This window comes from Leuciscus leuciscus, assembly GCF_965113295.1.
Source record: "Leuciscus leuciscus genome assembly, chromosome: 20".
Taxonomy (NCBI): Eukaryota; Metazoa; Chordata; class Actinopteri; order Cypriniformes; family Leuciscidae; genus Leuciscus; species Leuciscus leuciscus.
In genome coordinates, this window is record NC_138744.1 from 16,175,182 (window position 1) to 16,201,671 (window position 26,490).

General features: G+C 37.1%; 4 protein-coding genes across 5 annotated transcripts; all 4 read right to left on the minus strand.

The window, feature by feature from the left end:
* Nucleotides 1-1,313: 1,313 nt before the first annotated feature.
* Nucleotides 1,314-2,639, minus strand: apoc1 (apolipoprotein C-I). Its single transcript, XM_082150529.1, has 4 exons — nt 2,553-2,639; nt 1,866-1,934; nt 1,587-1,725; nt 1,314-1,418 (listed from the first exon to the last, which is right to left on the minus strand). Exons 2-4 carry the CDS (start codon nt 1,918-1,920, stop codon nt 1,358-1,360), a joined length of 255 nt encoding a protein of 84 aa, XP_082006655.1. The 5' UTR covers nt 1,921-1,934; nt 2,553-2,639; the 3' UTR covers nt 1,314-1,357.
* Nucleotides 2,640-8,219: 5,580 nt separating this feature from the next.
* Nucleotides 8,220-10,541, minus strand: apoeb (apolipoprotein Eb). Its single transcript, XM_082150563.1, has 5 exons — nt 10,472-10,541; nt 9,987-10,056; nt 9,618-9,771; nt 9,200-9,487; nt 8,220-9,037 (listed from the first exon to the last, which is right to left on the minus strand). The coding sequence occupies exons 2-5, from the start codon at nt 10,027-10,029 to the stop codon at nt 8,677-8,679; spliced, it is 846 nt and encodes a 281-aa protein (XP_082006689.1). The 5' UTR covers nt 10,030-10,056; nt 10,472-10,541; the 3' UTR covers nt 8,220-8,676.
* A 6,005-nt stretch (nt 10,542-16,546) lies between these two features.
* LOC309483579 (uncharacterized protein) lies at nt 16,547-18,050 on the minus strand (the record flags this gene model as incomplete). 2 transcript variants are annotated; one of them, XM_082149473.1, is made up of 4 exons in its annotated part: nt 16,547-17,386; nt 17,479-17,629; nt 17,737-17,809; nt 17,895-18,050. In XM_082149473.1, 4 exons carry the CDS (start codon nt 18,048-18,050, stop codon nt 16,810-16,812), a joined length of 957 nt encoding a protein of 318 aa, XP_082005599.1. In that variant the 3' UTR covers nt 16,547-16,809. The 2 variants fall into 2 exon arrangements, with proteins under 2 accessions (XP_082005599.1, XP_082005598.1); XM_082149472.1 differs by having other exon boundaries at nt 17,737-17,792; nt 17,895-17,977.
* Nucleotides 18,051-22,180: 4,130 nt separating this feature from the next.
* Nucleotides 22,181-23,502, minus strand: LOC309484340 (apolipoprotein A-IV-like). The gene is made up of 3 exons (XM_082150568.1): nt 23,447-23,502; nt 23,189-23,339; nt 22,181-23,096 (listed from the first exon to the last, which is right to left on the minus strand). Exons 1-3 carry the CDS (start codon nt 23,484-23,486, stop codon nt 22,520-22,522), a joined length of 768 nt encoding a protein of 255 aa, XP_082006694.1. The 5' UTR covers nt 23,487-23,502; the 3' UTR covers nt 22,181-22,519.
* Between the last annotated feature and the right edge of the window lie 2,988 nt (nt 23,503-26,490).

The window sequence follows — 26,490 nt, forward strand, 5'->3', positions numbered from 1 at the left end:
TTATATACAAATAATATACAAATGTAAGTAAATAAATAAAAATCACAATTATATTTTACATAGTATTTATATAAGTATTTATATTTACATATTTCCCGGGGTTTCGATTGTGGAGTATTCACTTGAAGGTGGGGTCGGGGTCCATATGACCCTGAGCCATTTGACTTTCTCCGTTAATCTTACAATATTTTAATTGGTTTTGGCCAAAGAAAATGCAAGAAAGATATGGAGAATAATATGCAGTATCATTACCAGATCAGTTCAACAGCATGATGGTTTTTGGTTTAGCAACGCATACAGCAACCTTCATGCTGTTGAACTCATCTGGTAACAACTACATATATACTGTATATTGTTACAATAATTTATATTTAAACAATAGTATATTGGTAGCTTTTTGGCATATATTCCTGTTAAGTGTAGATGCACAGCAAAGCCTTCCACAAAAGGTCTATAAATATTAGATTATTATACAAGCATGATTCCTGTTACCAGCTGACAGTTATTCAATGACTGTTAGCACATATGGAGGATTTTTCAACCTTGATCCTTTGAGGTACTGAACAGAAAAACAAGTTTACATTTGTTGCATTTAGGCCAGATAAATTCAATAGTGGGATGTAATTCAAAGAAAAGGGGTCAGTTAGTCAGTCCTCTTGACTGCTGAACTGCATGGGTTGATATTAATCATGGGAATGTAATGATCATTAACTGAGGACAAACAGTGACTTTAGCCTGATGTGGTCTGATGCTAGAAGCCCCTTGACCTATGATTTGCAACTTTGCATACTGGTTTATATAGTATATATTGATTGACCCTTTATTGATTGGTGTTATATTGATGCTATGGCATCATTTATAGTTAGTGTGTGCCTGTATATTGCTCTTTATCAGTTTATCTGCTTTTAGAAATAACTGACTAAACTACTAAAACTGATTTATAACATTATTTAGCATATTCCTGTTATGTAGGTTGATACAAATATATAAAAAATGAATTCAAATTTATATTCAAAATAATTCAATGTCATTGTAAATATGAGCACATTTCAAATGAAACAAACACAAACTGGTTCTTTTTTCACAGTTTATTGTTTTGAAAAAAATTCAGAATGAATTTTTAGATTTCAAAATGTTTCATAATATTTAACAGCATCCCACAAATTTGTAAGATACTTTACAGATTACACAAATGACACGCAGATCATCACAGCTTGAAGTCATTTTAAACTGTAACAAATGCACCAGTTGGCACAACAGGGTGTGGGGGGGGGGGGGGGGGGGGGGGGGGTGATATCACATATGACAAAGTCATTGCAGGGTTGCAGATATGAAGGGTATGGTCATGGTTTTTATTTTATTGGAAGGTTTCAGACATCTTCTGCTTCATCTTCTCAAACTGCTCACTAAACCAGCTCCTGCCAAGACAAAAACACACATTCATGTTAGAAAAAGCCACAGAAATGTGAAGCAGCTTCTATGCCAGTACAAATACAACATGACCATTTTAATAATGCTTTTTATAAATAAATATAACATGTAAAGTTGAGTTACATTTTATAAGTTATGAATTATAATGATCTTACTTGGTTTTAGTAGCAAACTCGCTCTGATCCAACTGTTGAAAGGTGGTCTTGGTCTTCTCTGTCAGGTCATCTGCAATCTCCTTCACCTGAGTCTGGAAAGTGGCGAAACGCTGCTCCAGTGTGGGCTCATCCTGGGCCTCTGTTTGAATTTCAGGTAAACGTTGTAAATGCATAAATCTCATTTGAACTGATGTGAAATAGCATTATAGCCTATATACTAAGAACTGATGTTTAATATGTCTTGAGAATTTTTTTCTTAAAAATCAGATGGAAAATTACCTGTGTGTACAGCAAGTACAAGCATCAGCACGGCTGCAGCCAGGTACAGTTTCATCTTTTCAGTCTTTTCTGTAACACACAGAACATAAAACGAGTTTAGAGAGACAACGATTACGGACAGTGGTCATTTCGACCGATTTAAGATCAAATTATTTGATAAATAGGCTACGTCACAAATGAACGTAAACCTATAGCCTACTGTCACAAACAGTGCGTAGACGTTTTTTTTTCGTTTTTTTTTTTTTCGTTTGTTATTAGGTAGGCCTACTTCGTAACTGTTTAAAGCGAAATATATTTTATAAAATGATTTATTACAATTTAAAAAAAACATCTGCTTCAATGAGAAGAATTAAAATAACCTATATGATAATTTATGTGCTGAATAGCCTAGGCTACGAAGACGTTCGCTTTTGGAAACTAATGCAAATGAAGATACAAAACAATACTAAATAAATAATCTTTTTTTTTTTTTTTTACTTGCGCTTATTCTAATGCTTGTTTTTCCATATTTTCAAAGCATTGTAATTGTTAAGCTGTAGCTGCTGAATGTACAGATGCTGACAAGCAATGACGCCTAGATGTCGCCAATATACTATTTACTTAAGGTAAGAAAAGATTCGCTCTTATTACTCTGTTTAAAAGTTTGGAAAGTTATCACGAGAATAAATTTAATGTAAATTGTCATACCTTGCTTGTAGTCCTCAAGAGAATGGGATTGAGATTGTGATGACCCACCGATGGCTTGGTCCTTTATAGCTGGACTGAGCTGACGTCGTGTGATAACGCCACCTCTGACCTATCAAGACCTCCTGCGGTCATTCACTCTTCCCGTAGGAATACATCTCTGTTGTTCTTCTTTCTGTTTTGCAATGGTTTAAATGGCTTTAGTTAACATCTTGTTACAAAACAGTAGAAATGTTTTTTTTTATACTCTGGTGCACAGTCACTGTATGGTAGGCTACAACGTTAATTCATTATAAGGGATTTTACAATTGCTTACATGCTCTTCTCAACACTTACATACTTTCTAAACTCTTCTGAAAGTCAAAACAACAGTGTCTGTGGACTATAAATTCAATAAATCTTTCCTCAGTCAAATTCCTCTAGCAATCCTCAATGTCTACTGCTCCATTTTGCACACAACTTTTATGCTAAAAAATAACATTTACCTAAAATAGTATTGTGCTTCATTGGCAAAGTCATTACTTATTGAATATACAAGATTTTAAAAAAAGGATCTAAAACTTTAGTTCCCATTGTAGCTGAGAGCAGTTTTGTTTAGGCCTATATTGATTTCAGTACTATTTAAAGTGGTCAATAATGGTCACGTTATGCTATTGTATGTGGCTAAAACTGGAACTAATGCTTGGAGGAACCTCAAATCCGTAATAGAGAATGCACCATTTCTTTGTATCTTGGAGGCCTTGAACCAGAGAGGAAGTGGGCAAAATGCCAACATTTGGGAAATGCAAACAGATCGCATGTCACGTCATGCTAAGATGGCATACCTTCACCATCCACTTTGTTGTCAATTCCTTTCACTTGAAGGTAATAAAATATGACTGTCCATATGATGATGTATCTTTCTGGACACGCTGGATGTCTGAACATATCTGTGAAGAGATTCTTCCTGACTGTAAAGCAAAGATAATGCTGTAATATTAGCCTTAGTTGTTTATCAGCAATTAAAAGCATACTTCTAACAGTGTGTTTTGTATCTGGAGGCGCATAACTTTGTTGTTTGATGTAAGGACACTCTGATTTACTCCACAGCTCTTTAACCATTTAGCCACATCATAACATTAGATAGAGAGACTGAATTTGGACTAAAGTAAATTGAAGTGGTTTATCTCAGTGTAGTTGCATAACCTTGCTTCATACCTATGGCATAACAAAGATGCAGGATTGCCTGCTTTAAAACCACCTTTGGATTTTAGGTCAGCAAGATGATTAGATCTCTAGTCAACTTTATTGACCCAGTGTCATGCACTAGCCTTCTTAATTGCATTAAATAAAGTAATGCATGTTCCGTGCAGTAGAGTATTTATGTCATATACTGTGCTTAAATGCCCAAACACATCACCTTATATGCCAAGTTTGACTTAATTTTCATGAAAGCTACAGGTCTGGAAATGTATCTATTTATTTATTTATTTACTTACTTACTTACTTACTTACTGTAAAATATAGACACATGTACAGTACATAAATTAAAACCATTTAGGTGTGTATGATTTTTTGTTGTTGATAGAAAATACTTTTATTTGGGATGCATTAAATTGGTCAAAAGTGACAGTTAAGTCCAAAAGTTATTTTTTACTTTATATTAAACAAATAATCCTTAAAAATCAGTTTGCAGTTTGGAGTTTCCAAAAATATTAAATAATATTTCAACATTTACAATAATAAGAAATGTTTTATGAATATTAGAATCATTTCTGAAAGATCACGTGACACTGAAGACTGGAGTAATGACTGCTGCAGTATAACTGCTGTGGAATAATTTTGTTAAATATATTACAATAGAAAATATATTTTATGTAGGCTATGTTAATATTGAACTTTTTATATATAAATATATAACAATTTAATTGTATTAATATTTTCCCTTTATTACAGTTTTTACTGTATTTTTGATTAAATAAATGACTTTTTTCAAGAACATTAAAATATCTTAAATTATTAATTTCACTTAATATGTTAGCATTTATCATAATAGTATTATTTTTTACATTTTAAGTTCCCAAGCCAAGAGTTAGAATCTTGTACCACTGATCTTAAATCTGTCCTGAAAAAATGTCAAAATTGACTGGTATTACTTTCCTTGTAGGGAAGTTTGGTCCCCATAATGTTGGGAATACCAGGTACACACACACACACACACACACACACACACACACACACACACACACACACACACACACACACACACACACACACACACACACACACACACACACACACACACACACACACACACACACACACACACACACACACAAACTCAGCAGTTCTTGATGAGCGACGACCAATGAACTGTGTATTTTTTATTCTCTTGGTCAAGAAGATATCTATGCCCTCTTATTGATTTTTTTCTCTCTCTTTTTTTGCGAAATAACATGCTTTCTTTTACTGTGGTACATCTATTTAAAGACTCGATCGTGATAGAAAATGCTGACGGAGAAAAGTGTTCAAAGTGCTCAAGTGCAGCATGCAAAGTGTTGAAAGCGTCTAGACTCAAAAAAGGGGAAGTGAGGCTCTGTGCAAATGAGGACATAATGTTTATGCGGGATCACACCAAGAAGTAGTGATCTGCAGTTACCTCTGCTGACATCTGATCAGTCATATAGTCTAGGGGGGTGGGGTGGGGGGGTGGGGGTGGACTTAAAGGGGTTCTTTTGTTAGTTATCTGCAATCTTTGCTGCACCTTTTAGACCAAAGCCATTCAGACAATCCTGCTAACCGCTTACAGCTTTCCTTGTCATGCATACATGCATAATTTGCCACTTCTTTTTCTTTGTTTCACATATTCGATGGACCATAGTCTTTCATTTAATGTGAGAATAGAAGGACTTATCCTAGTGTCTATAGTCGGCGACATGCTGTGCCATCTAAGGTTCATTGTTTGACCTTTGAAACAAAAGATGTGTTTCAGAGCTAGTAATTCTTCGTTTGTGAAAGATTGCATAAAACTGCTATGTGATTTTGCTTGCCAATGACATGAAATGTTAGATCTTCAAAAACTTACATTGTACAAACCTGAATTTTTTTGTTATTTTATTTTTATTGTTAAGTAGGTGTTTCTAATATACAGGAACAGGCCTGGGCTGGACTTCTAAAGCTTTTGCATATTATTTTGTGTTTTTTTTCTGCCAGACCAGCTGCATGATTAAAAGCAAAAATCTTCAGATCGAGACACAGTTTGCTACTGAAAAGGAATGTTGTGGTATTTCTCTTTCACCACAAGCTAACTAGCAAATTCATCCATCTATAGTGAAGAAAGGGACTCTTTTTCCTTGGAAAACGGGGAGTAACCAGGATTACGACATATCTTTTCAGGAGTGATGCTCAATAACCTGGTTATGTAATATTTTCTTTCTTAGTATTATCTTTTTTAGTATTTTGTTAGCTACACGGACTTGAACAAATTAAGAAATTGGAGACAGCAATAACAAAAGTAGGTTACAAAGCCTGAAACTATGATGATGTAAATAATAAAAAAATAATAAAAAGAGAGAGAGAGAGTGAAATGAAAGGTGGAATCTTCTGGTAAAATGTACGTCCAACTACTAGACAGATGAAACTGTTTGTTTGGTAGTGCATTGTTTGCAGTCTCAATGCATTTGTTGTTGTGGTGTGTGTTGCTTATCCAGATGTGAGTACAAGATAGCAGAGATTAAAAAGGAAAAACAAAGACAGTGAACATAACCAGGGGCACAGCATGTTCCTTTATGCTGCAGTCCCGCAGGCAAATAAATGGAATTTGGCAACAGATCTCAACATGTCTTTCTTGAGATTCAAAGCAGCAGGAGAGAGAGATAGAGACAGGGAGAGAGAGGAGAGAGAAACAGGATAGCGGTTTGAGAACAGACCCTTTGATCATGAGACAATCAAAGCTGAGAAACATGGATCTGAGAGTAAAAAGTTCTGTGCATCAAGAGTTTGAGGAGAGAGTTTACTAGAAAAGACAGAAAAGGTGGATCCTTTTTAAAAGGTGACAGGAAGTGTTTATAATGTTGCTGTTTTTTTCATAAAGGATAATGTAAAACAAAGGTTCCTGTCAATGCAAGTCGTTGTGAAAAGTAAAATGTGCATGTAAGCTGTTTTGGCCAGTGGATAGTTTTTGTTGTGTTTTTCTTGTAAATGAACAACAGCGAAAAATCTTCTGATTAGGCCTGCCAAATTCCATATATTCTAGTTTTCCTTTGTCTTTAGAGTGTTATGAGTTGTGTTCACTATTTAACCCATGACACACACACACACACACACACACACACACACACACACACACACACACACACACACACACACACACACACACACACACACACACACACACACACACACAATATAAAAATTAAAATAAAAAAAAAGGTTTTATTTGGACCTAATTGATAATAATGTATTTAAATGTATTTAAAAATCCAACATTAAAAGACCTTTCCTTGAACTCCAGAACTGAGGAATGGTTTAAATCTCCGATTACTGGAGAAGGAAAGGTGTGACCAGTAGATTGATCTTGCCCACACAAGTCCTATTGAAAAAGCAGGAGGCGGCAGGGAGATGCGTGACAGTGAGCGGAAGGTAAAAATGAGGGAATAAGGGGGTGAATAGGAGTTTACAGCGTAATTGCGAATACCGATAAAAAGTGGATTAGTCAAGTCTAAACATACAAACACTGAAATGTGAGATCATACTAAATGCTAACTGCTTTTTGCAGTATATGTATGTGTTGTTCTCTGACTTTTTTTACAGGCCTAGGCCTATATTAAAAGGCCATATACAGTATGTAGGCTATGTGTTGTTCTCTGACTTTTATTACAGGCCTAGGCCTATATTAATAGTTGTGTGTGACAGTGCATGTTTTAGCCAGACTGATTTCTTAGCCTGTTATTAAGAGGATAATTCAGATTGTGGGCCAGAAATATACTGCAAAACAACCTTTTTGGGGGGTATACCGTTCAAAAGATAATTGAGACTTTTGATCTAATAGTTGCAAGTTTACATCTCACAATTTCTGAGAAAAAAAAGTCATAATTGTGCATTATAAAGCCATAATTATGAGATAAAAAGTCACCATTGCCTTTTTTATTTTTTTATTTTGTGGCGGAAACAAGCTTCCAGTTTTATGTTCACCAAGGCTGCCGTAAAAACTGCAATATTGTGAAATAAATGTAGGTTCTATTTTTAATTTATTTTAAAATTTGTAATCTATGCTTGATGGAATTTTCAGCATTATTACTCCAGTCTTCAGTGTCACATGATCCCTCAGAAATCATTCTAATATGCTGATTTGGTGCTCAAGAAACATTTCTTATTATTATCAATGTTAAAAACGGTTGTGTTGCTTAATATGTTTTTGTGGAAAAAGTGATATATTTTTCATGATTCTTTGATGAACATTAAGAACAGCATTTATTTGAAATAGACATTTTTGTAAAATTATAAATGTCTTTACTGTCACTTTGGTCAATTTAATGCATCCTTGCTGAATAAAAGTTAAAATTTCTTTAAAAGTGTTTATTTATTTATTTCGTTTTCTAGTGTTTGGGATGTGTGTGGGATTGTTTAAATGAGTTTGATGGGAACTGGGAACAGAAATATACACTTGACAAGAATCAAATGAGAAACTAGTTGTGTAGTAGGACGCACATTTATTGCAAACAAATTCAAGCACAGGAGTGCACAAACATGAAGTAAAGGAGCAAAATAATGCTATCTTTGCATATATTCTGATTTAGTTCAGCAGATGAAGGCACTTTTGAATTTTATTTTGAATGGTGCCAGGTTGGCCCCACTTACTAGAAAAAAATCTCTTAGATAACTTCCATGACAAGTTGATTGATCTTAAAACGACTCTACTGTAAATACATTAAGGAAAGTATATCCTCAGACAGTGGGTTAATACTGAGAAAGTAAACATGGTGAGTACATGGTATTCTTTTGTCCAATAATGGACAGTGCTAGTCCAGTCGAGTCCAGTTCTTAACCACTTATCAACCTCTCACAGAATGAAAAAAGCACATTTCAGTAACACAAAACCTCCCTTCTTGTTTCTGTTAGGTGTTAACACTAGATAAGTGTGGAGCTCTTAAGCTTGAGTGGGAAGAGCTGCTGAGGCCTCCTTGATCTTGTCAATGACAATCTGCAGCTGCTCACGGATCTTCTCGGAGTAGGGGGCGAAGAGGCTGGTCAGCTCATCCATGCGGCCTTCTAGGGAGGTGCGCAGTTCCTCTGCGGTCTTTTCCAGCTTCTCCTTCAGAGCTCCAGCCTGGACCTCCAACTGCTGGCTCATCTCCTGTGCCTGGGACTTCATCAGCTCATTAATGGTACCCAATTTTTGGCTGGCACCATCCTGGGCCTGGGTGAGGTATGGCTCTAAACGGTCCTTCACAGCATCAGCGTTTTGGGAAACACGAGACTGCAGCTCACCCATGTAGGTTGCCACAGTGCTGTAGGGAATGAAAGTGAAGATTTAATATCTTTAAAAATTACCCATGTTTTCATTAGTTAAATGCTTTATCCACTTTTTTTTTTTTTTTTTTTTTTGCATTTGACCCAAGTAGTCCCACTTGCAATTCTTTCAGACCACCTGAAAGAGCATCCAGACTTACGTGCGGATCTCCTCTGTGTCCTTGTTCAGGCGTTTCTTTAGTTTGCGTGTGTATGTGTTGACACGGGCTTTCACTTCATCTGCGTTCTGCTCCACCATGGTCTTCAGCTCTTGCATGTACTGAGTGGAACGTTCCTTGGCATCGGTCATGTCAGTTTGCAGTTTGCCAGCCAGAAGCTGGAGGTCTTTGGTCAGCTGACCAGCAGCGTCAGAGGTGTATGGAGCCAGCTGGGTTTGAAGATTTTCACTGTATGAGCCTAGCTCAGTCATGGTGTCAACAATTAGGGTACTGGAAAACAAACAAACAAACCAAAAACACTGGTCACATACAATGCTTCAGCAGCACATATGCTATTTGATAATGTAAGGATGAGTATGATGGTGCTGTAGATAGATATTAAAATGGCTGCTGAACTTACTCAAGCTCTCTGCTGAGTTGGGAGTCCTTGATGTTCAGCATCACACCATTAGCATGTGTGTTGAGTTCGGACACATGCTGCCAGAAGCGGTCCACCATCTCCTCCCACCTGGGTTGAGGGGCATCAGCCTGGAACAGGCTACGAGCATGGCAGCCTACAAGGGGTGTGAAGAACTTAACTTTATGCCATATTAAGTTATTCACAAATGAGAGAGCTAGATAATTTACAGTGATTACAAAGCTTAGCATATGACATTTATGTGATGTAGTAGTTGATAAGATGCACTATAAAACATTTAATTGTGTACTGATATTCAAAACAGATAGAAAAACTAAACCATGAGTGAATGGAGATTTTATTTTCCCATACCAGTAAAAACGGCCAGAGCAAAGAGAACCACCAGAGACCTCATTTTGATGGACAGACAAGTAAGTTACTCCTGAGGAAAGATCAACACAGAAAAAATAAAATAAAATCAATATCTTAAACCACTGGCACACAAAAAAAGTAAGATCTTTAAAGAGAAACAAATCAGATCAGTGTCAACAGAAAGTATAAACTTTGGAAATTGGAACTTTAAACTTATTAATTATCATGTAAGCTATTGAATAATTTGATTCCAAACAGTATTCTTTAAAAGCTCCTTCTAAAAATGCACACAAAACAAAACCGCATCTGAAGATACGAGTATGCATGCAGGATTTGCTTCACTGATACGCGTTCAATAATCAGTGACCGTTAACTGGAAGTTTAATAAGCAATAGTTTTACTGACAAACTGGTTATCCTGTATATAAACGGTTAGGTAAAAAGTTTTTGAGCCTACTTCATTAGTGAAGAGCGAGCACTACTCACCTGAGAAGTGTGATTTTCCTCCGTGTAGACGGAGTGGGAATGTTAGGTCTTTTATACAGTCCCGGGACGCACCCGCTGCCTTCACAATCGCTGCCACGTGATTTCGCCTTTGTTCGGAGCTCGCGCATCATTCCACGCGTCACAGACTGTCGAAGTCCGCATCTTTTCGAACCAGGTGGAGATATATTGCGCAATTTATATAATTTTTATTTAATTTTTTTATTTTAAGGGCACATTTCCTTTTTATATCTTGTTCGGGAATTGCTCATGTATGGTCTGGTTATTACAGCAACTTTGCGTCCCTTATTTAGTGTAGCCTACTCTATTAAATAGACAGATATTTAAAAAGAATATCGTTGGTTGGCAGTATACCTTGAATGCTTTATGATTGTCTTTAATAACAGGTATTTGATAATATTTGTATTTTATTTTTATTTAATTATTTAGTTTCAGTATTGCTGCGTGGATAAAAATCGAAGTTGTTGTCCTCAAACGGAGTTTATAAAGTCAAACAACTGTAAATGTTCCATGTAGGACATATTCCTCGTCATAAAGAGACAATTGAGCCTAAAGGTAAACTTTTCTTGCAGGCGCCAACATTGATGCTCGTAGGCTACTGCAAATCAACATGGATGAGCCTATTTGCATTTTTATAGAGACCTATGGCCATAGGCTATACTATTGCTCACTTCACACATTCGGATTAGCATTCATATGAGCAACGGCAATGGTGGTAGTAACAACAACAGTACATTTTATATAATGAAAAACAAATGTTTCTTTATAACATCTGCCTTCCTTGTAATTTTAGTTACAATATATAGGCTAGTTATTTTATGATGTTATGGTGTAATAGCCTATAGGCAAGTGATGTCATAAATTTCAAACTACTGCTGATTGCAGCCCGTTTGATCACAATGCCCTTCCACGTCTGAATGGCATAGTGTTTATCTTAAAAGATAAGACATGCCTTAGTATTCTCTGTAAATAGTTAATATAATGTATACAGCCCTATATTTGTTTCAGCGGTTCTATTCTGAACATAACACCACCCAACATGATCGTGTTTTTTTGTAAAACTAATCTTTTTTTCCGGGCCAAAAAGCCTTGGGTAATTATGTTTTTTTTGTTCGTGACAACGTAAGAAAGCCTTATCACCCTCAATTTGATTCCACCTATTCAGTGATCTTTAGCCTCTTGTCCCAACTTGTCCTCTTCTTCTGGCTCAGCTCTGTCTGCAGCTGATGAAAACAAACATGGCTTTAGTATACAGAGGGCCCAGTATGATCACTGCACATGCAGACTTCCGCTATTATTTATGCTCCTCTGTACGTTCAATCTACTTTTGATCCTTCTGCGAATATATTTTATTTTATTTTATTGGAATATTTATAAACCCTCACTTATAAAACTAGTCTATTTTATTTTATGGTCAATTTGAATGTTCTTGGATGTTTATGCCTCCTAAGGATGAATCAGGTTGTCACACTTCATATGATGCTTCCGATAAAAGCATCAAAATGGACCGTAAATGTAAGATAGTTTTGATCAATGACGTTTATTTTGTGTTGCAGTGTGCCACATGACCACTGACACTGATCAAACGTCTGTTTATCACCAAAATGCTGATGCATTATATCAAAATAGATACTTCCCATTTTTCGAAATAGAGAGTATAGGGCAACAAATGAATACTGCAAACTATAATGACTGACAGTGTATACAAGAAAGACATTTTAACTGACTACGAAAGAAAAAAAAGGCAAGATTAAGAAAGATTTATGACTGTTATGGTTGCTTCAGACCCTTCTCATGCTTTTGTATTACCCTCTTAATGGATTAGTTTGATGAAAGCATTGCAAACAGAGCTCCCTCTGTAATTCTTTTTTCTGTTTTTGATAACAGTTCTTTCATAAGGGGAAGATCGGTGCCAAGTGTTGGACAAAACATTTTCCGTGGGTTTACAATTAGGTAGGAGTGAACACATTTTTTTTTTTTTGGACTGAATTTTCCTCATGAAGTATTTGACATGCGGTTTCACCAGAGTGAGTATTTAATTATTTGGTGTTGCATCTAATGAAGAATGAAATTGGAGAAAACATGGCTGAAAAATTATGACTATCCTGTTTTCAAAACAAACAAAAATTAAATTTAGCTTGATGATTTAATTATAAGCTCATGAAAGGACTTGGTTGTTTATGTCCCATGTGGTTTTTGGATAAATGTGTGAAGGGTGAATAGTAAGCGATGAACGCATGTAACCTCGGCCAACTCATCATTTAGCAGAATGGGGCTGCTAGGTCCAGTGTACCGTGTGAGAGGGTCTATGTGCTGATAGCATCTATTCTTCATCACAGCCATGACTCATGCAGATATACACTGACTGAGTTTATGCAACACAAACAGCACAAAAATGCCTACTCTAAAATGACGGTGGATGAACTCTAGTGACTCTAATGTTTTTCTCTTTTCTTGCTTTCTGTGGTTTGTGATTAAGTCCTCACTTGTGTCATTGGGGAAGATTGTCTACATTAGTCATTGTTTTCAACATTCAGGCATTCCAGGTCAAAGGCCTCTCAGCTGCTTTGTGTCGGAGAAATCAGTCATCTGTATTTTAATCTGTCTTAACCCCCTTGTCTCTGTGCAAAAAGTTATTTGGTCACACTTTATATTCGATGTCTTTAACTATGTACTTACATAAAAAAGTTGTTTAGTACAACTGATTGTGTTCATGTTGTATTGCAAAACACTTTTGCTGCTATTAAGGTGGGATATAGGTAAGGGACTGTTTTTCCTTTCTATTTTTAGGTATGACCCTTGTAAGAGAAGGGTCAACAGTGCAATTATAGATGTAATTACAGAAATTAATTACAGCTGTAATCACATGCAGGTATTAAAAAAAAACAAACAAAAACAAAAAAACATGTATCTGCACAATCAAATTATTCATTTAAATATTATTACATTACATTTAATATAAAATGGGACCAGTTTGTGCTGCTAAAGTACAAATAACCAGGCACACATGCAGAAAACTCAGCAGAACTGGAACAAACAACGTTCACAAACTTCTACAAATCCCCTTCCACCCCTTGCATGTTTTTAAAATGAAATGTTTTGGCTAATTTGATAATGCTTCAGTTACCAATAAGAATGCAGTACTCTCAGTCATGTTTAACAATTCCTACCATGTTCAAATCAGTTTGTTTTCCCAATATCAGTGCAGAATCTGCTAAATTAGTCTAGAGTTAATCTGTGTCTACAAATGACCAACAAAATATATAACAAGCAAATAGACTACCACATAGACTTTGAGTAGAGTTGTGATTAGAATTCAGTTAACTTAAAGTGTACTAATAGTAATGCAAATGAAACAAGAGTTTTTGTGCACTGTATCATGTTCCTTTTCTGTTTAAGGTCACTTCAGTTTACACATTTAGAGATTTTAAAGAGTCTGTTTATGCCTTCCCTGGCAATTAAATATATAACATTGCTTTTGCACCATCCCTACTGCTGAAAAACGATGTTTTAACCAGCCTGATGCTCATGCTAGCTCTGGTTTTCTGGTTTAAATGGGCCCTCATCCGCTGTGCATACAGACTGTAAGACCAGTTAGAGCAACTAGTAACCAGCTTAGGCTGGTTACAGCTGTTTTTCCAGGAAGGTAGTGTCTTGATAATGATGACATGCTTGAATGAACTCTTGGAAATGTGAGGATTAGCTTCTTTGTGTGAGGTAGAAGATGAAGGCTGTTTTGTTTTGTTTTGATGGGAGTGTGTGGGAGACTCTTGGAAATGGCAGAACATGTACTTTTACAAACCGGCAAGGGCAGCTCCCGACATGTTGTCGCTGGCATTTATGTGGGATTTTTATGTGTTGATCATGATGTGGGTGTTTATAATTTTCTGGCAGTGCACATGTGTCTCAATGCATCCATTAAAAAGGAACTGGCAATCAGTCAATAACAAATGCGTTGCATGACCTGTAAATCTTAATCATCTTATTTTTGTGATGACTTGAAATGATAGTGGGCTTCCACTAGGTGGCATGTGTGGTGCACAAAACTAGTACATAGTACATGGCAGCACCATTGTCCACATAATAACTTAGTGATTGGTGCAGCTCTTATTTTTATAAATAGGCCATTGTTCACATGATCTATAGTTCCAGAGGTCCATTGTCAAATAGGCCTTTGGGCAAAAACAAAACAAAAACCAAAAACATTTACTGTGGAATAATGCTATTGTTTTTCACTTACTAGATTTGAAAGACTGTATTATCCAATCATGTCACTGTTAAGACAAATGATACTGTCCCATCCTTACTAATTGTATACAACTATTAATGGCATTTTATTTTATAGTCTATCATTTAATATCCTGATTTACAAATAACTACAACAAGTATACACTACCGTTTAATTTATTTTATTTTATTCAGCAAGGTTGCATTAAATTGATCAAAAGTGACAATAAAGACATTGACAACTTTACAAAAAAAGTATATTTCAAATAAATGTTTTTAACGTTATATTCATTAAAAAAAAAAGAGAGAAAAAAAGAAATAGAGTAATGGCTGCTGAAAATTCAGCTTTGCCATGACAGGAATAAATTACATTTTAAAATATATTAAAATAGAGAATTGGTATTTTTAAAATGTAATAATATTTGACAATATTTACTGTATTTTGATCAAATAAATGCATCTTTGGTGAGCATAAGAGGCTTCTTCAAAAACGTAAAAAAATGTTTTACCAACCCAAATATTTGAATGGTAGCGTTAGCGTATTTATCCAAACCTCAGCAGAACCTTAGAGGTTTTTAGATCTTAAAGAGGTAATATTTAACAAATGAAATACTGCTATATTCACTGATGTCATGAGTTTTGTTATTTTGTGTGGAAATTTAAGTAAAATAAATATATATTTATGCATAAGTTAGCTTTAGAGGCAGAGTGAGATCAAAGGCTAAGTTGAAGACTGTTTGCCAGTTAGTTGAGCCATAAAAATCAACAACATGGGAGTTCCATGCAATTTAAAGCATGCTAAGAGTCTCAAAAACACTTAAAAAGAATATTAAAGTATTCAAGATATCAAGAATCCTTTCACAGGTCTACATGTGTGTGTCTTGACATTATTCTAGCGAAGTTTGAAGCAAATCGGCTAGGGTGATTTCAAAGTATTTTGAAAGTAACACACTTCCTGCTGCCAATTGGTGGCGCTATGACTTTGACTCACAATAGTCACATCCATGTGATCGGCCTCCTACAATGAACATATATCTGAGGTTTCATCAAAATCAGTCAATATATGTAATAATTCGTTACATTTTTTTTATTATATATATTTTTTTATATATAGCGCTTTTTCTGAGACCTCAAAGCGCTTTACATAGAAGGGGGGAATCTCAAATATGCAGAAGTTATAACACCCTTCCTGTTTACATTTTTTCACCATAAATTTGTTGCCTCACCATGACCAACCCGTTTGAGATATCAAAATTTTGCATACTCAATGTCTTGACTTCATGCTGACTGAATTTGGTGAATCCCCTAGGAGGAGTATATCAATTCAAGAGCATGCGTTTTTCAAACAACCTATAATAGCCGACTTCCTGTTGGGCTGGCATACCTGACTTATAATATAAGAGTGTATAAGAGTGTGAAAGTTGTTTGGCCTGATAAGATCTTTCAGTGTATGAAGTTTGGTTACTTAAGGTGAAAAGGGGTGCACTAGAGCCCCTCAAATACAACCAAATAAGTGTGTGCCACAGAGGACCTCCCACACACACTTTAAATTGTGCCCGGCTCTGATGGCCAATGATTCCAATGTGTGTGCAAAGTCTCAAGAGTTTTTGAGCATGTTAAGGGCCCCAAAAGTTGAAAGAAAATAGGGCCCTAAAGATTAAACATACCTGCTTGAAACCACGTTTTTTTGTTAATAGATGACATAAGACACCATACCTTTCCTCATATATTTTAAAATGAGAATGTTAGAGTAAACATAACTGGGTATTAAAACTTGCCATATATCTGTCATTCTGTCACCCTGTAGTAAAGAAACATTTGAGACGTACGTCCATTAACAAAATATTTATTTCATTTAAACTAATTCATTTCAAATATTACATAAAAATCATTGTGCAAATGTAGATACACGTTTTTCATTGGACCTTTGTGTTTTGTTTCATGGCTGTGAATAAATACTTCCATCAGGTCACTGTAATGTCAGCAGCAGTTGTTAATGTCAGCCACAGAAAGTGAAGAACACACTTTCACATTTAACTGTATCTAAGATCTAATTACATTAGCAGCAATTGGCAAAAGTCCGTTGGTAGAATCTAACTTCTCTTGACGAAGGATTCGTACAGGGAGGTGAGCTGGTCCTTCAGGTCCTGTGCGTAGGGGTCCAGCTTTTCCTTCAGGTCTTCAGCGTAGGGTGTGAGACTCTGCTGGACCATCTGGGCTCTCTCTCTAATCTGGGCCTGAAGATCCTCAGCCAGAGGGGTCACTGTCTTCTGGAACTCCTGCAGACGCTGGTCAACCTTCTCCTTGATTTCAGCAGTGTAGGGCTCCAGCTGAGCCTGCAGCTCCTTCACGCTCTGCTCCAGGTTTCCTCTCAGCTCCTCACTCTTCTGGAGCAGAGTGGCCTTCAGGGTCTCAGAATCCAGGGATTCTGCATATGGACTCATGGCTGTCCTGAGCTCCTCCACTCTCTGCTGGATCTGGCTCTTGAGGTTGTCAGCATAGGGCTCCAGCTGGTCTCTCACAGTGATCAGGTCCTGGCCCAAACGCTCCCTCAACACTTCAGTCTCCTTGGTGATTCTGGTCATCAGCTCTTCAGCCAAAGGATCCATCTGTTTCTTGAGGGTGACGGCATATTCACTGGCCATATCGGCACTCTGGGTCAGTCTAGCACTGTTAAATGGAGAAGGACATTTTAGTTTCATATCAGGGCATAAGAAATAGTCTAAATAACAGTGTCCTGCAGTTAAATATTCTTGACTTACTTGACATCCTGTCCCAGTTGGGAAGACCTGATCATCTTAACAGTTTCCTCTGCAGTTTGTGTTGCCTTTGAAACATAGCTCCAGAATGCATCAGTCAGCTGCTCCAGCTGTGGCTTGGGCTCATCAGCAGAGAATAGGCTGGCCTGGCAACCTGTTGATGGAGTATTTCAGTTTGATCACATGGTATTGTTAATAGATTCAGTAAATTTATCAAGCCTTAATACATTTTCATATAGTAATTTTCTCTGAATTTCTCACCTGTAAATACAGCAAGTGCAAGAACCACAAGAACCTTCATGATGTTCAGTTTTAGTCTATGAGTAAAAAAAAACTACTTTTAATGAATGTCTCTGTCTTTTACATAAATGTAAATAGTGCTTTATTTTGAATTTACTAAAAAGTGTGAAAGTTCTTACCTGAGTCAGTGTGTTTTGATTGACGCTGTCCTGTCTGAAGAACAAGTGTGAAGGTTGCTGTTTCACATCTGTATTTATATAGCATAGGGAGGTGATTGCCATAGTGGAAACCCAAAGTCCAGTGGGTAGTGCCTTGCTGTCATTACTCCACATCATAATGCCCTGACTGTACCTCTTATCACTAAAGATTCCTGAATTCAATACAGACTATGATAACTATTGGACAGTAAATTGTACTAAATGCCAATATAAATATTGTTTTAGATGAACACATAAGACTATTCGTAAAATATCTAAGTAAAAGAGGTTTCTTAATAAAGGAATAATAGTATTTCGGGAAATGTTTCTGTAGACTCATAGTTGTTTTTTTTTGTTTTGTTTTTTAACAATTGCAGGGGATTCAACACAGACAATCTCATTGTAATTTAATTCATTTTCAAATAAAGACTTTGAGTACCACCATTTACTTAAACCATAAAACCAGACAGAAGCTGATGTTGAACCTTTGAACTAATAACAGTAACAAATGATACCAGACTTTGTTCACTTCCTGATAAGATTTGACACATCACTCAAAGATATATGTTTTTGATCCTGGATGAATTGTTGAGCTCTATAAATTCATATTAAGAAGATGGATATACTTCCTAAAAGTTTGCAGTAAATCCTTTCAGTTCATTTTATTTTAATGAACCATTCCAGAGCTATAAACTGACCTCAAGTGATTCTTAGGAGGACTTATTATCAGAGTCAGGGACTATACACGTAACACTCTGTCCAGGTTACACGCCTGCTAAACACCTAAAGATAAAGGGCTGTTTGACCTAGAACCAAGCTACTGCTGCTGAAGGATGTATGACCTTCCTAACATTTAAAAAATGCAGACTACATGGGAACTTGCATTTTTTTAGGTAAAAGAGAGCTCAAACAAAATGGCTTACAGAAGTTCAAGTTAACATTTGTCAATGCTATTTGAATAACTTAAAGATAATTTTAACTCCTAAAAGTTGACTCTGATGACTTTCAGGGATAAACTGCTAGGTTTGTCTAGTGAAGTTTCATTTTCCTTTGGCTAAATTAAAGACCTTAAATCTGTTTCACTAAGACAACAATGATTATGAGTAGGCTTTAAATAAGCCATAGCCTACTTGTAAACTCAGAAGTTAAAAACTAGATGTAGGTTGAACCAAATATTGATTATGCACGTATAATTTACATATGAAAATTTGAAGAGACTGTGACAGTACAAATATAGCATGTTTTGCCATTATTCGTTTGTTTTTACCACTGTTTTGCTGAGATGAGCAAATCAACATTTCGTTTAAAGAGTCCCTGTTTTTATGGATGTTCAAACAGCCCACAAAGTGAAATAGTACCAGAGATTGTTTAAACGCTAAATAAGGCAGCTGTAGTTCCACCTTCCGGTACACAAAGTAGGCCAACACCTGTTTGTTTGCTCTAGGTGTGTTTCTGCCACGTCATAATTATAATAATTACTGGACAACCTGTGGCGTTCTACTCTGAGCTGTTCTGAGCAGAATTATACGTTTCTATGGCAACACTATCAATTCCAAAATGATGGAGCCTTTTCACAGATTGTGATGACTCGTTTTAACGGTCATCAGCATAGTAAATCCTGCAAAGTTTTTTATATTTTAATTTTAAACAAATGTATGTAGATATATATATCACTATATTTTTTTATTATATTACCTTTGCATCAAATTACAAAAAAAAACCTAGTTAACGCTGCAGTGAGGGTGTTTCTAATAGAGCGGCTGTGGGAGTGACAGTAAAATGTATATAGGCCTACACACAATTTACTGTCACTTTTATCTGATGCACACATCTGATGCACATTTATTTGTTCTTCTTTTTCTAGAAGTAAAGTTTAAAAACCTTGCTGTATTTTTGTGTAGTTAATTAAGAGAAAGTACACCGCCATCTTACTGACTTAAAAACGCACCTGCCGTCGTAAACACGACTTCCCACTTCGTAAATACGAACTTCCCTGGAGGACTTGAACTCACCATGAAACGTGCCAAGCATAATCTTTCGCGTGGTGTTTATGTCGGCCAATAGAGAGCGCTGCTTGCCATGGCAATTTTAAATCATTCAATCGTTATGATTCGTCTTCCTAATGAATTGTCCCAGACTCTTCTCGAATTGTCCACACTTGTTTATGTTTGCCATTGAAAATTTGATCTGAGGGAACGAACGTATTATCATCATGCCATCGTTATTAACTGCAAAGAAAGGAGCATACCACATAAACGTCCTATGGGTTACCTTTTCCACACTGTGATTGGCTGCTTTACGGCGCTTTCATCCAGGTAAACAGCAGGTTCACACAGGACTCGTTCTTGCACTCTCTTTGACTTTTTAATCCGCAGGGATTTCTTGTTGTCAGTGTATTTTACAATAAGCCGTTTTTAAGAGTGTCAAGTTGAGAATATTTAAAAACGCCCCTTGGTGCTTGTGTTCTCTTACCTAGCTTGAGCTAAAAATGCTTATGTAGGCTACGCCCTTAGATGAAGCTAAGAAATTAACACGTGAATATTAATTGTGTGGTGCATCTGGCAATTTCCCCCTAATTAAAATCAACATGATTAATAGCTACCAGTTATTTATACATTTCCATAATATAATTTCTTTATTCTGCACCTCATTATATTCCTTTCAGCAAATAGGCCGTTAAGGCTCCTGGTCGAACGTCAGCTACATATCCAGACTCCAGCTATAAATGTGAGGTAGTTTGTTTTATTCATAGAAGTTAGACTGATACCACTTTATCATGTGTGTTTTTTAAAAACTAGTGAGTTTTATGTTGTGAATATATTTTTGTTCTTAAATAAATGGCTGCTGTTATTTAATGCTTCCTGTAAGTGCATGTGATCAAATTTATCATTGGTGTGTCTGTTCTTTGCCATGTTCTAAGAATGTTTTTGTTTTCATTTCAGAAATCTGGTCAAAGAATCATGTATATTTTTTCTAAGGAATTTATTGTGCTTATACTGTATAGCACATCTGCTACAGTTTAGCATTGTGTTAAAACATTATGGTGTCTTGTGGCGTAATGAAAATGAAAAACTCTTTCAAGAAATCTCTATGTCATTACTTTCTAAAACAAATACTTTTTGTACATTCTACAACTCTATTTATGGATAAGAAAAGGATAATCGATGCAACTTTGAGTGTACATGATTCCAAAATAAATAGACATATTATATTAAAATGTTCAGATGTTTTCTGCATATGTATTTGCCTTCTAGCTTTCGGTAACAGACCATCAGTACAGTCGTTTGGATGAAATCTACATTTTGGCCTGTTTGAGTGTTTAATGCTGGATAAAAAAAAGCATGACCACTTTGATTTTGGATTCAAAATGTTAATTCATAGGGGGAAAAATGCAATCTTGCTCTCTCAAAATGCTCTCTATAGCTCCTCACTCTTCTGGAGAAGTGTGGCCTTTAGGTCTTCAAAATCTAGGGATTCTCTTATGTAATCCGCTCCCCGCTGAAATGGACTGGTCACATATTCAATGTAGGGCTTTAGTGCACACACTTCCTTTTCTATACGCTCCCTCAGAACGTCAGCACCTTTAGTGTTTTTGGTCATCAGATCTTTAGCCAATGGATCCATCTGTTCCTTCAGGTTGATGGTGTACTGGCTGGCCATATCGAAATTTTTTGTTAGTCTTTCATTGTCAGTTCATTGCATTATAAATGCTGAACTGCTCTGCGGTGCGTGTGGCCCGGTCAGCATAGCTCTTCTTGAGTGCATCAGTCAGCTTTTCCAGCTGTGGCTTGGGAAAACCCAAAGTCCATGCAGTGGGTAGTGCCTGACTGTCATGATTACTCCATATAAACATTTCCTGATTGGGACTTTTTGTCACAACAGATCCTCACGTTCAAAGCAAACCATAAAAGATTGCCAAACAGTGTAGCTAAAAGCAATGGACACTTAAAAACAAGTAAAGGCCTTTGATGTCACGTCACAACAATAACTATGGTATTTTGGCAGAATGTACATGTTTGAGGGCCAATTTATTATTGTTATTATTGTTTAACACTTATCTAGGACTATATTTAATGTTGTTGTTTAATTTAGGGCTGTTTGCCCTTCCAAAAATGTCCTTTGGGTTTGCCTCCTACATTTTTATTGTTTGTTTGTTTGATATTCTTTATTTTTTATTTTTTATTCTTGTCAGAGATTTGCTATTTTATTTACTACTAGGCATCTCACATACCCCTTTCAACAAAAGCACCATTTTGTAAAAAAAAAAATATTATAATTTTTTTACTGATTCATAACTAAAATAAAATGGGGCATTTGCAAGAAACATGAACATCACACAAAATGTTCTCAGAAATAATACAAGTTTCTTATTTATTCTAAATAAATATCCACTGTTTCACAAAAAAAGAGAATTTGCAAATGTGAAGGACATCGGATGTTGCATAATTTATGAGACTGTATCAACCTTTTTTTTTTTTTTTTGCTTTATTGTAAGGCATGGTAGATTGAATGAATGGAGGAAAACACGGATCAAATATGTCACATTTTTAAGTTCATTAGTAATTCTGTAGTTCTGTTAATAACAAAGTAAGAAGTCTTTGAAGCATCTAATTTCTCTTGATGAAGGATTCGTACAGGGAAGTGAGCTGGTCCTTCAGGTCCTGTGCGTAGGGGTCCAGCCTTTCCTTCAGGTCTTCAGCGTAGGGTGTGAGACTCTGCTGGACCATCTGGGCTCTCTCTCTAATCTGGGCCTGAAGATCCTCAGCCAGAGGGGTCACGGTCTTCTGGAACTCCTGCAGACGCTGGTCAACCTTCTCCTTGATTTCAGCAGTGTAGGGCTCCAGCTGAGCCTGCAGCTCCTTCACGCTCTGCTCCAGGTTTCCTCTCAGCTCCTCACTCTTCTGGAGCAGAGTGGCCTTCAGGGTCTCAGAATCCAGGGATTCTGCATATGGACTCATGGCTGTCCTGAGCTCCTCCACTCTCTGCTGGATCTGGCTCTTGAGGTTGTCAGCATAAGGCTCCAGCTGGTCTCTCACAGTGATCAGGTCCTGGCCCAAACGCTCCCTCAACACTTCAGTCTCTTTGGTGATTCTGGTCATCAGCTCTTCAGTCAGAGGATCCATCTGTTTCTTGAGGGTGACGGCATATTCACTGGCCATATCGGCGCTCTGGGTCAGTCTAGCACTGTTAAATGGAGAAGGACATTTGAGTTTCATATCAGGGCATAAGAAATAGTCTAAATAACAGTGTCCTGCAGGTACATTTTCTTGACTTACTCGACGTCCTGTCCCAGTTGGGAAGACCTGATCATCTTGACGGTTTCCTCTGCAGTTTGTGTTGCCTTTGAAACATAGCTCCAGAATGCATCAGTCAGCTGCTCCAGCTGTGGCTTGGGCTCATCAGCAGAGAATAGGCTGGCCTGGCAACCTGTTGATGGAGCATTTCAGTTTGATCACATGGTATTGTTAATAGATTCTGTAAATTTATCAAGCCTTAAAACATTTTCATATAGCAATTTTCTCTGAATTTCTCACCTGTAAATACAGCAAGTGCAAGAACCACAAGGACCTTCATGATGTTCAGTTTAAGTCTATAAGTAAAAAAAAAAATAATAAAAAAAAAACCTTTTAATGATTGTCTCTGTCTTTTACATAAATGTAAATAGTGCTCTATTTTGAATTTACTCAAATGTGTAAAAGTTCTTACCTGAGTCAGTGTGTTTTAATTGACGCTGTCCTGTCTGAAGAACAAGTGGGAAGGTTGCTGTTTCACATCTGTATTTGTATAGCATAGGGAGCTGATTGCCATAGTGGAAACCCAAAGTCCAGTGGGTAGTGCCTTGCTGTCTTTACTCCACATCATAATGCCCTGACTGTACCTTCAACCACAGAGACTTTCAGATTCAGAACAGATAATGGTAACAGTGGAACTTTGTCTTAAAAGCAGTAATGTATTTTTTGATGAAGTTTTAATTGGGACAAAATGAAAATACATAAAATATTGTTTAGGGCTTAGCACTTAACATTACACAGATGTCATTAAAGGGAAGTTTAACTAGAATCCCCTACTTCCTAAAACAAACAAGAAAAGTATACATAATGGAAACATTAATTTAATTAAAATCTAAAAGCATAAACTCAGTTATCCAGAAAAATCAAATTATTTAAGGTCCAGATACTAAAACCAGACAGAGCCCCAAATTTGAACATTTGACCTAATAAAACAACAAATGATAAAGACGTTCTGCACACCCTGATAAGATCTGACACATCACCCAGAGCCTCTTGATTCTGTGTCTGCTGGTATTAAGTATTTTTACTCTTGTCATTTAGCTTTAAATCTAGGAGTTAACTTTATTAACAATGATAATAATTTGCCATTTATTAAGTATTACATAAATTGTTTCAAAGGAAATAGTCTCCACATAAACTGATTCTGTATCCCATGGAACTGTCATGATCCCAACTCCAGGGATAAAATAACAGAAAGCTGTTTAATTATTCAGTAACAATATTTGATCTGGTTAAACTACAGGAAAATAATTTGTCACTATCATATAATTCATTTTCACCAAAGTTGATGAGAAGTAGGCCTACATAGACTGAATAAAAATTATAAACGCAACACTTTTTTATTTTTTTTATTTTTCATGAGCTGAACTCAAAGATCTAAGACTTTTTCTATGTACACAAAAGGCCTATTTCTCTCAAATATTGTTCAAAAATCTGTCTAAATCTGTGTTAGTGAGCACTTCTCCTTTGCCGAAATAATCCATCCACCTCACAGGTGGGGGTCCGGGAGGTTCCGAAAACCAGTCAGTATCTGGTGTGACCACCATTTGCCTCACGCAGTGCAACACATCTCCTTCACATAGAGTTGATCAGGTTGTTGATTGTGGCCTGTGGAATGTGGGTCCACTCCTCTTCAATGGCTGTGCGAAGTTGCTGGATATTGGCAGGACCTGGAACACGCTGTTGTATACACCGATCCAGAGCATCCCAAACATGCTCAATGGGTGACATGTCCGGTGAGTATGCTGGCCATGCAAGAACTGGGATGTTTCAGCTTCCAAGAATTGTGTACAGATCCTTGCAACATGGGGCCGTGCATTATCATGCTGCAACATGAGGTGATGGTCGTGGATGAATGGCACAACAATGGGCCTCAGGATCTCGTCACGGTATCTCTGTGTATTCAAAATGCCATCAATAAAATGCACTTGTGTTCATTGTCCATAACATACGCCTGCCCATACCATAACCCCACCACCACCATGGGCCACTCGATCCACAACGTTGACATCAGCAAACCGCTCACCCACACGACACCATACACCAGGGATAGGCAACTCCGGTTCTGGAGGGCCACTGTAATGCAGAGGTTTAGCTCCAACCCTAATTAAACACACCTGAACAAGGCAATCAATGTTTTCAGGATTACTAGATAGATACAGGCAGGTGAGTTATTATCAGGGCTGAAGCTAAACTCTGCAGGACAGTGGCCCTCCAGGACCGAAGTTGCCTATCCCTGCCATACACGCTGTCTGTCATCTGCCCTATAGAGACAGAGCGCATTTAGGCCACGCCCACACCGGGGGGAAAACAATCCAACCGTCTCCATTGACTTTGCATTGCGAGAGGCTGCCTCCTTGTCATGTCATCACTTGCTTCTAACAAAAGACAGAAAAATGCCTAAAAGCTGCTGTGTGACAAGGTGTACAGTAAACAAGCTAAAAAAAACAGAAATACGTTTTTATTAGCTCTCAACCCCAAAAAACAAGTGTTTAGGACATAAAAGTGGATACAGGCAGTTGAGACAGAGCGTCACATGTCTCATTACTCTGAGAACTAACGTATGCCCGCTGGAGGAGACCGTGATCGGCAACACAGGATAGTTTATCTTACAGAAATATAATATATAAAACTGACATTTGGATATTTGACTCACCAGTGACCAAATGTTTAACTTACTGTACACGTAGTGTATTTTTAGTGCATACTGAGTGTCAGGATCCCACAATTTACCCATTCGTTCCAGCCTGTATCCACTTTTATGTCCTCAAACGCTCGTTTTTTGGGGTCGACAGCTTATGAAAACTTATTTCTGGGTTTCTTAGCTTGTTTGCTGTTCACCTTGTCACATAGCAGCTTTTAGGCATTATTCTGTCTTTTGTTAGAAGCAAGAAATGACAAGGAGGCAGCCTCTCGCAATGCAAAGTCAATGGAGACGGTTGGATTGTTTTCCCCCTTGGTGGGCGTGGTCTTCAGATTATGACGCGTTGCGCTCTGTCTCTATACAGTGAAAACCAGGATTCACCCGTGAAGAGAACACCTCTCCAAAGTGCCAGACGCCATCGAATGTAAGCATTTGCCCACTCAAGTCGGTTACGACGACGAACTGCAGTCCGGTCGAGACTCCAATGAGGACGACGAGCATGCAGATGAGCTTCCCTGAGACGGTTTCTGACAGTTTGTGCAGAAATTATTTGGTTATGCAAACCGATTGTTGCAGCAGCTGTCCGGGTGGCTGGTCTGAGACGATCTTGGAGGTGAAGATGCTGGATGTGGAAGTCCTGGGC

Coding starts and splice junctions, on each gene's coding strand:
- apoc1 (XM_082150529.1), bottom strand. CDS start 1,920: ATGAAACTGTACCTGGCTGCAGCCGTGCTGATGCTTGTACTTGCTGTA. Junction 1,726..1,865: donor TGTACTTGCTGTACACACAG/GTAATTTTCCAT, acceptor AAATTCAAACAG/AGGCCCAGGATGAGCCCACA. Junction 1,419..1,586: donor GAGTTTGCTACTAAAACCAA/GTAAGATCATTA, acceptor TTGTCTTGGCAG/GAGCTGGTTTAGTGAGCAGT.
- apoeb (XM_082150563.1), bottom strand. CDS start 10,029: ATGAGGTCTCTGGTGGTTCTCTTTGCTCTGGCCGTTTTTACTG. Junction 9,772..9,986: donor TGCTCTGGCCGTTTTTACTG/GTATGGGAAAAT, acceptor CACCCCTTGTAG/GCTGCCATGCTCGTAGCCTG. Junction 9,488..9,617: donor CAACTCAGCAGAGAGCTTGA/GTAAGTTCAGCA, acceptor TTTGTTTTCCAG/TACCCTAATTGTTGACACCA.
- LOC309484340 (XM_082150568.1), bottom strand. CDS start 23,486: ATGAAGGTCCTTGTGGTTCTTGCACTTGCTGTATTTACAG. Junction 23,340..23,446: donor TGCACTTGCTGTATTTACAG/GTGAGAAATTCA, acceptor CTCCATCAACAG/GTTGCCAGGCCAGCCTATTC. Junction 23,097..23,188: donor CAACTGGGACAGGACGTCGA/GTAAGTCAAGAA, acceptor TCCATTTAACAG/TGCTAGACTGACCCAGAGCG.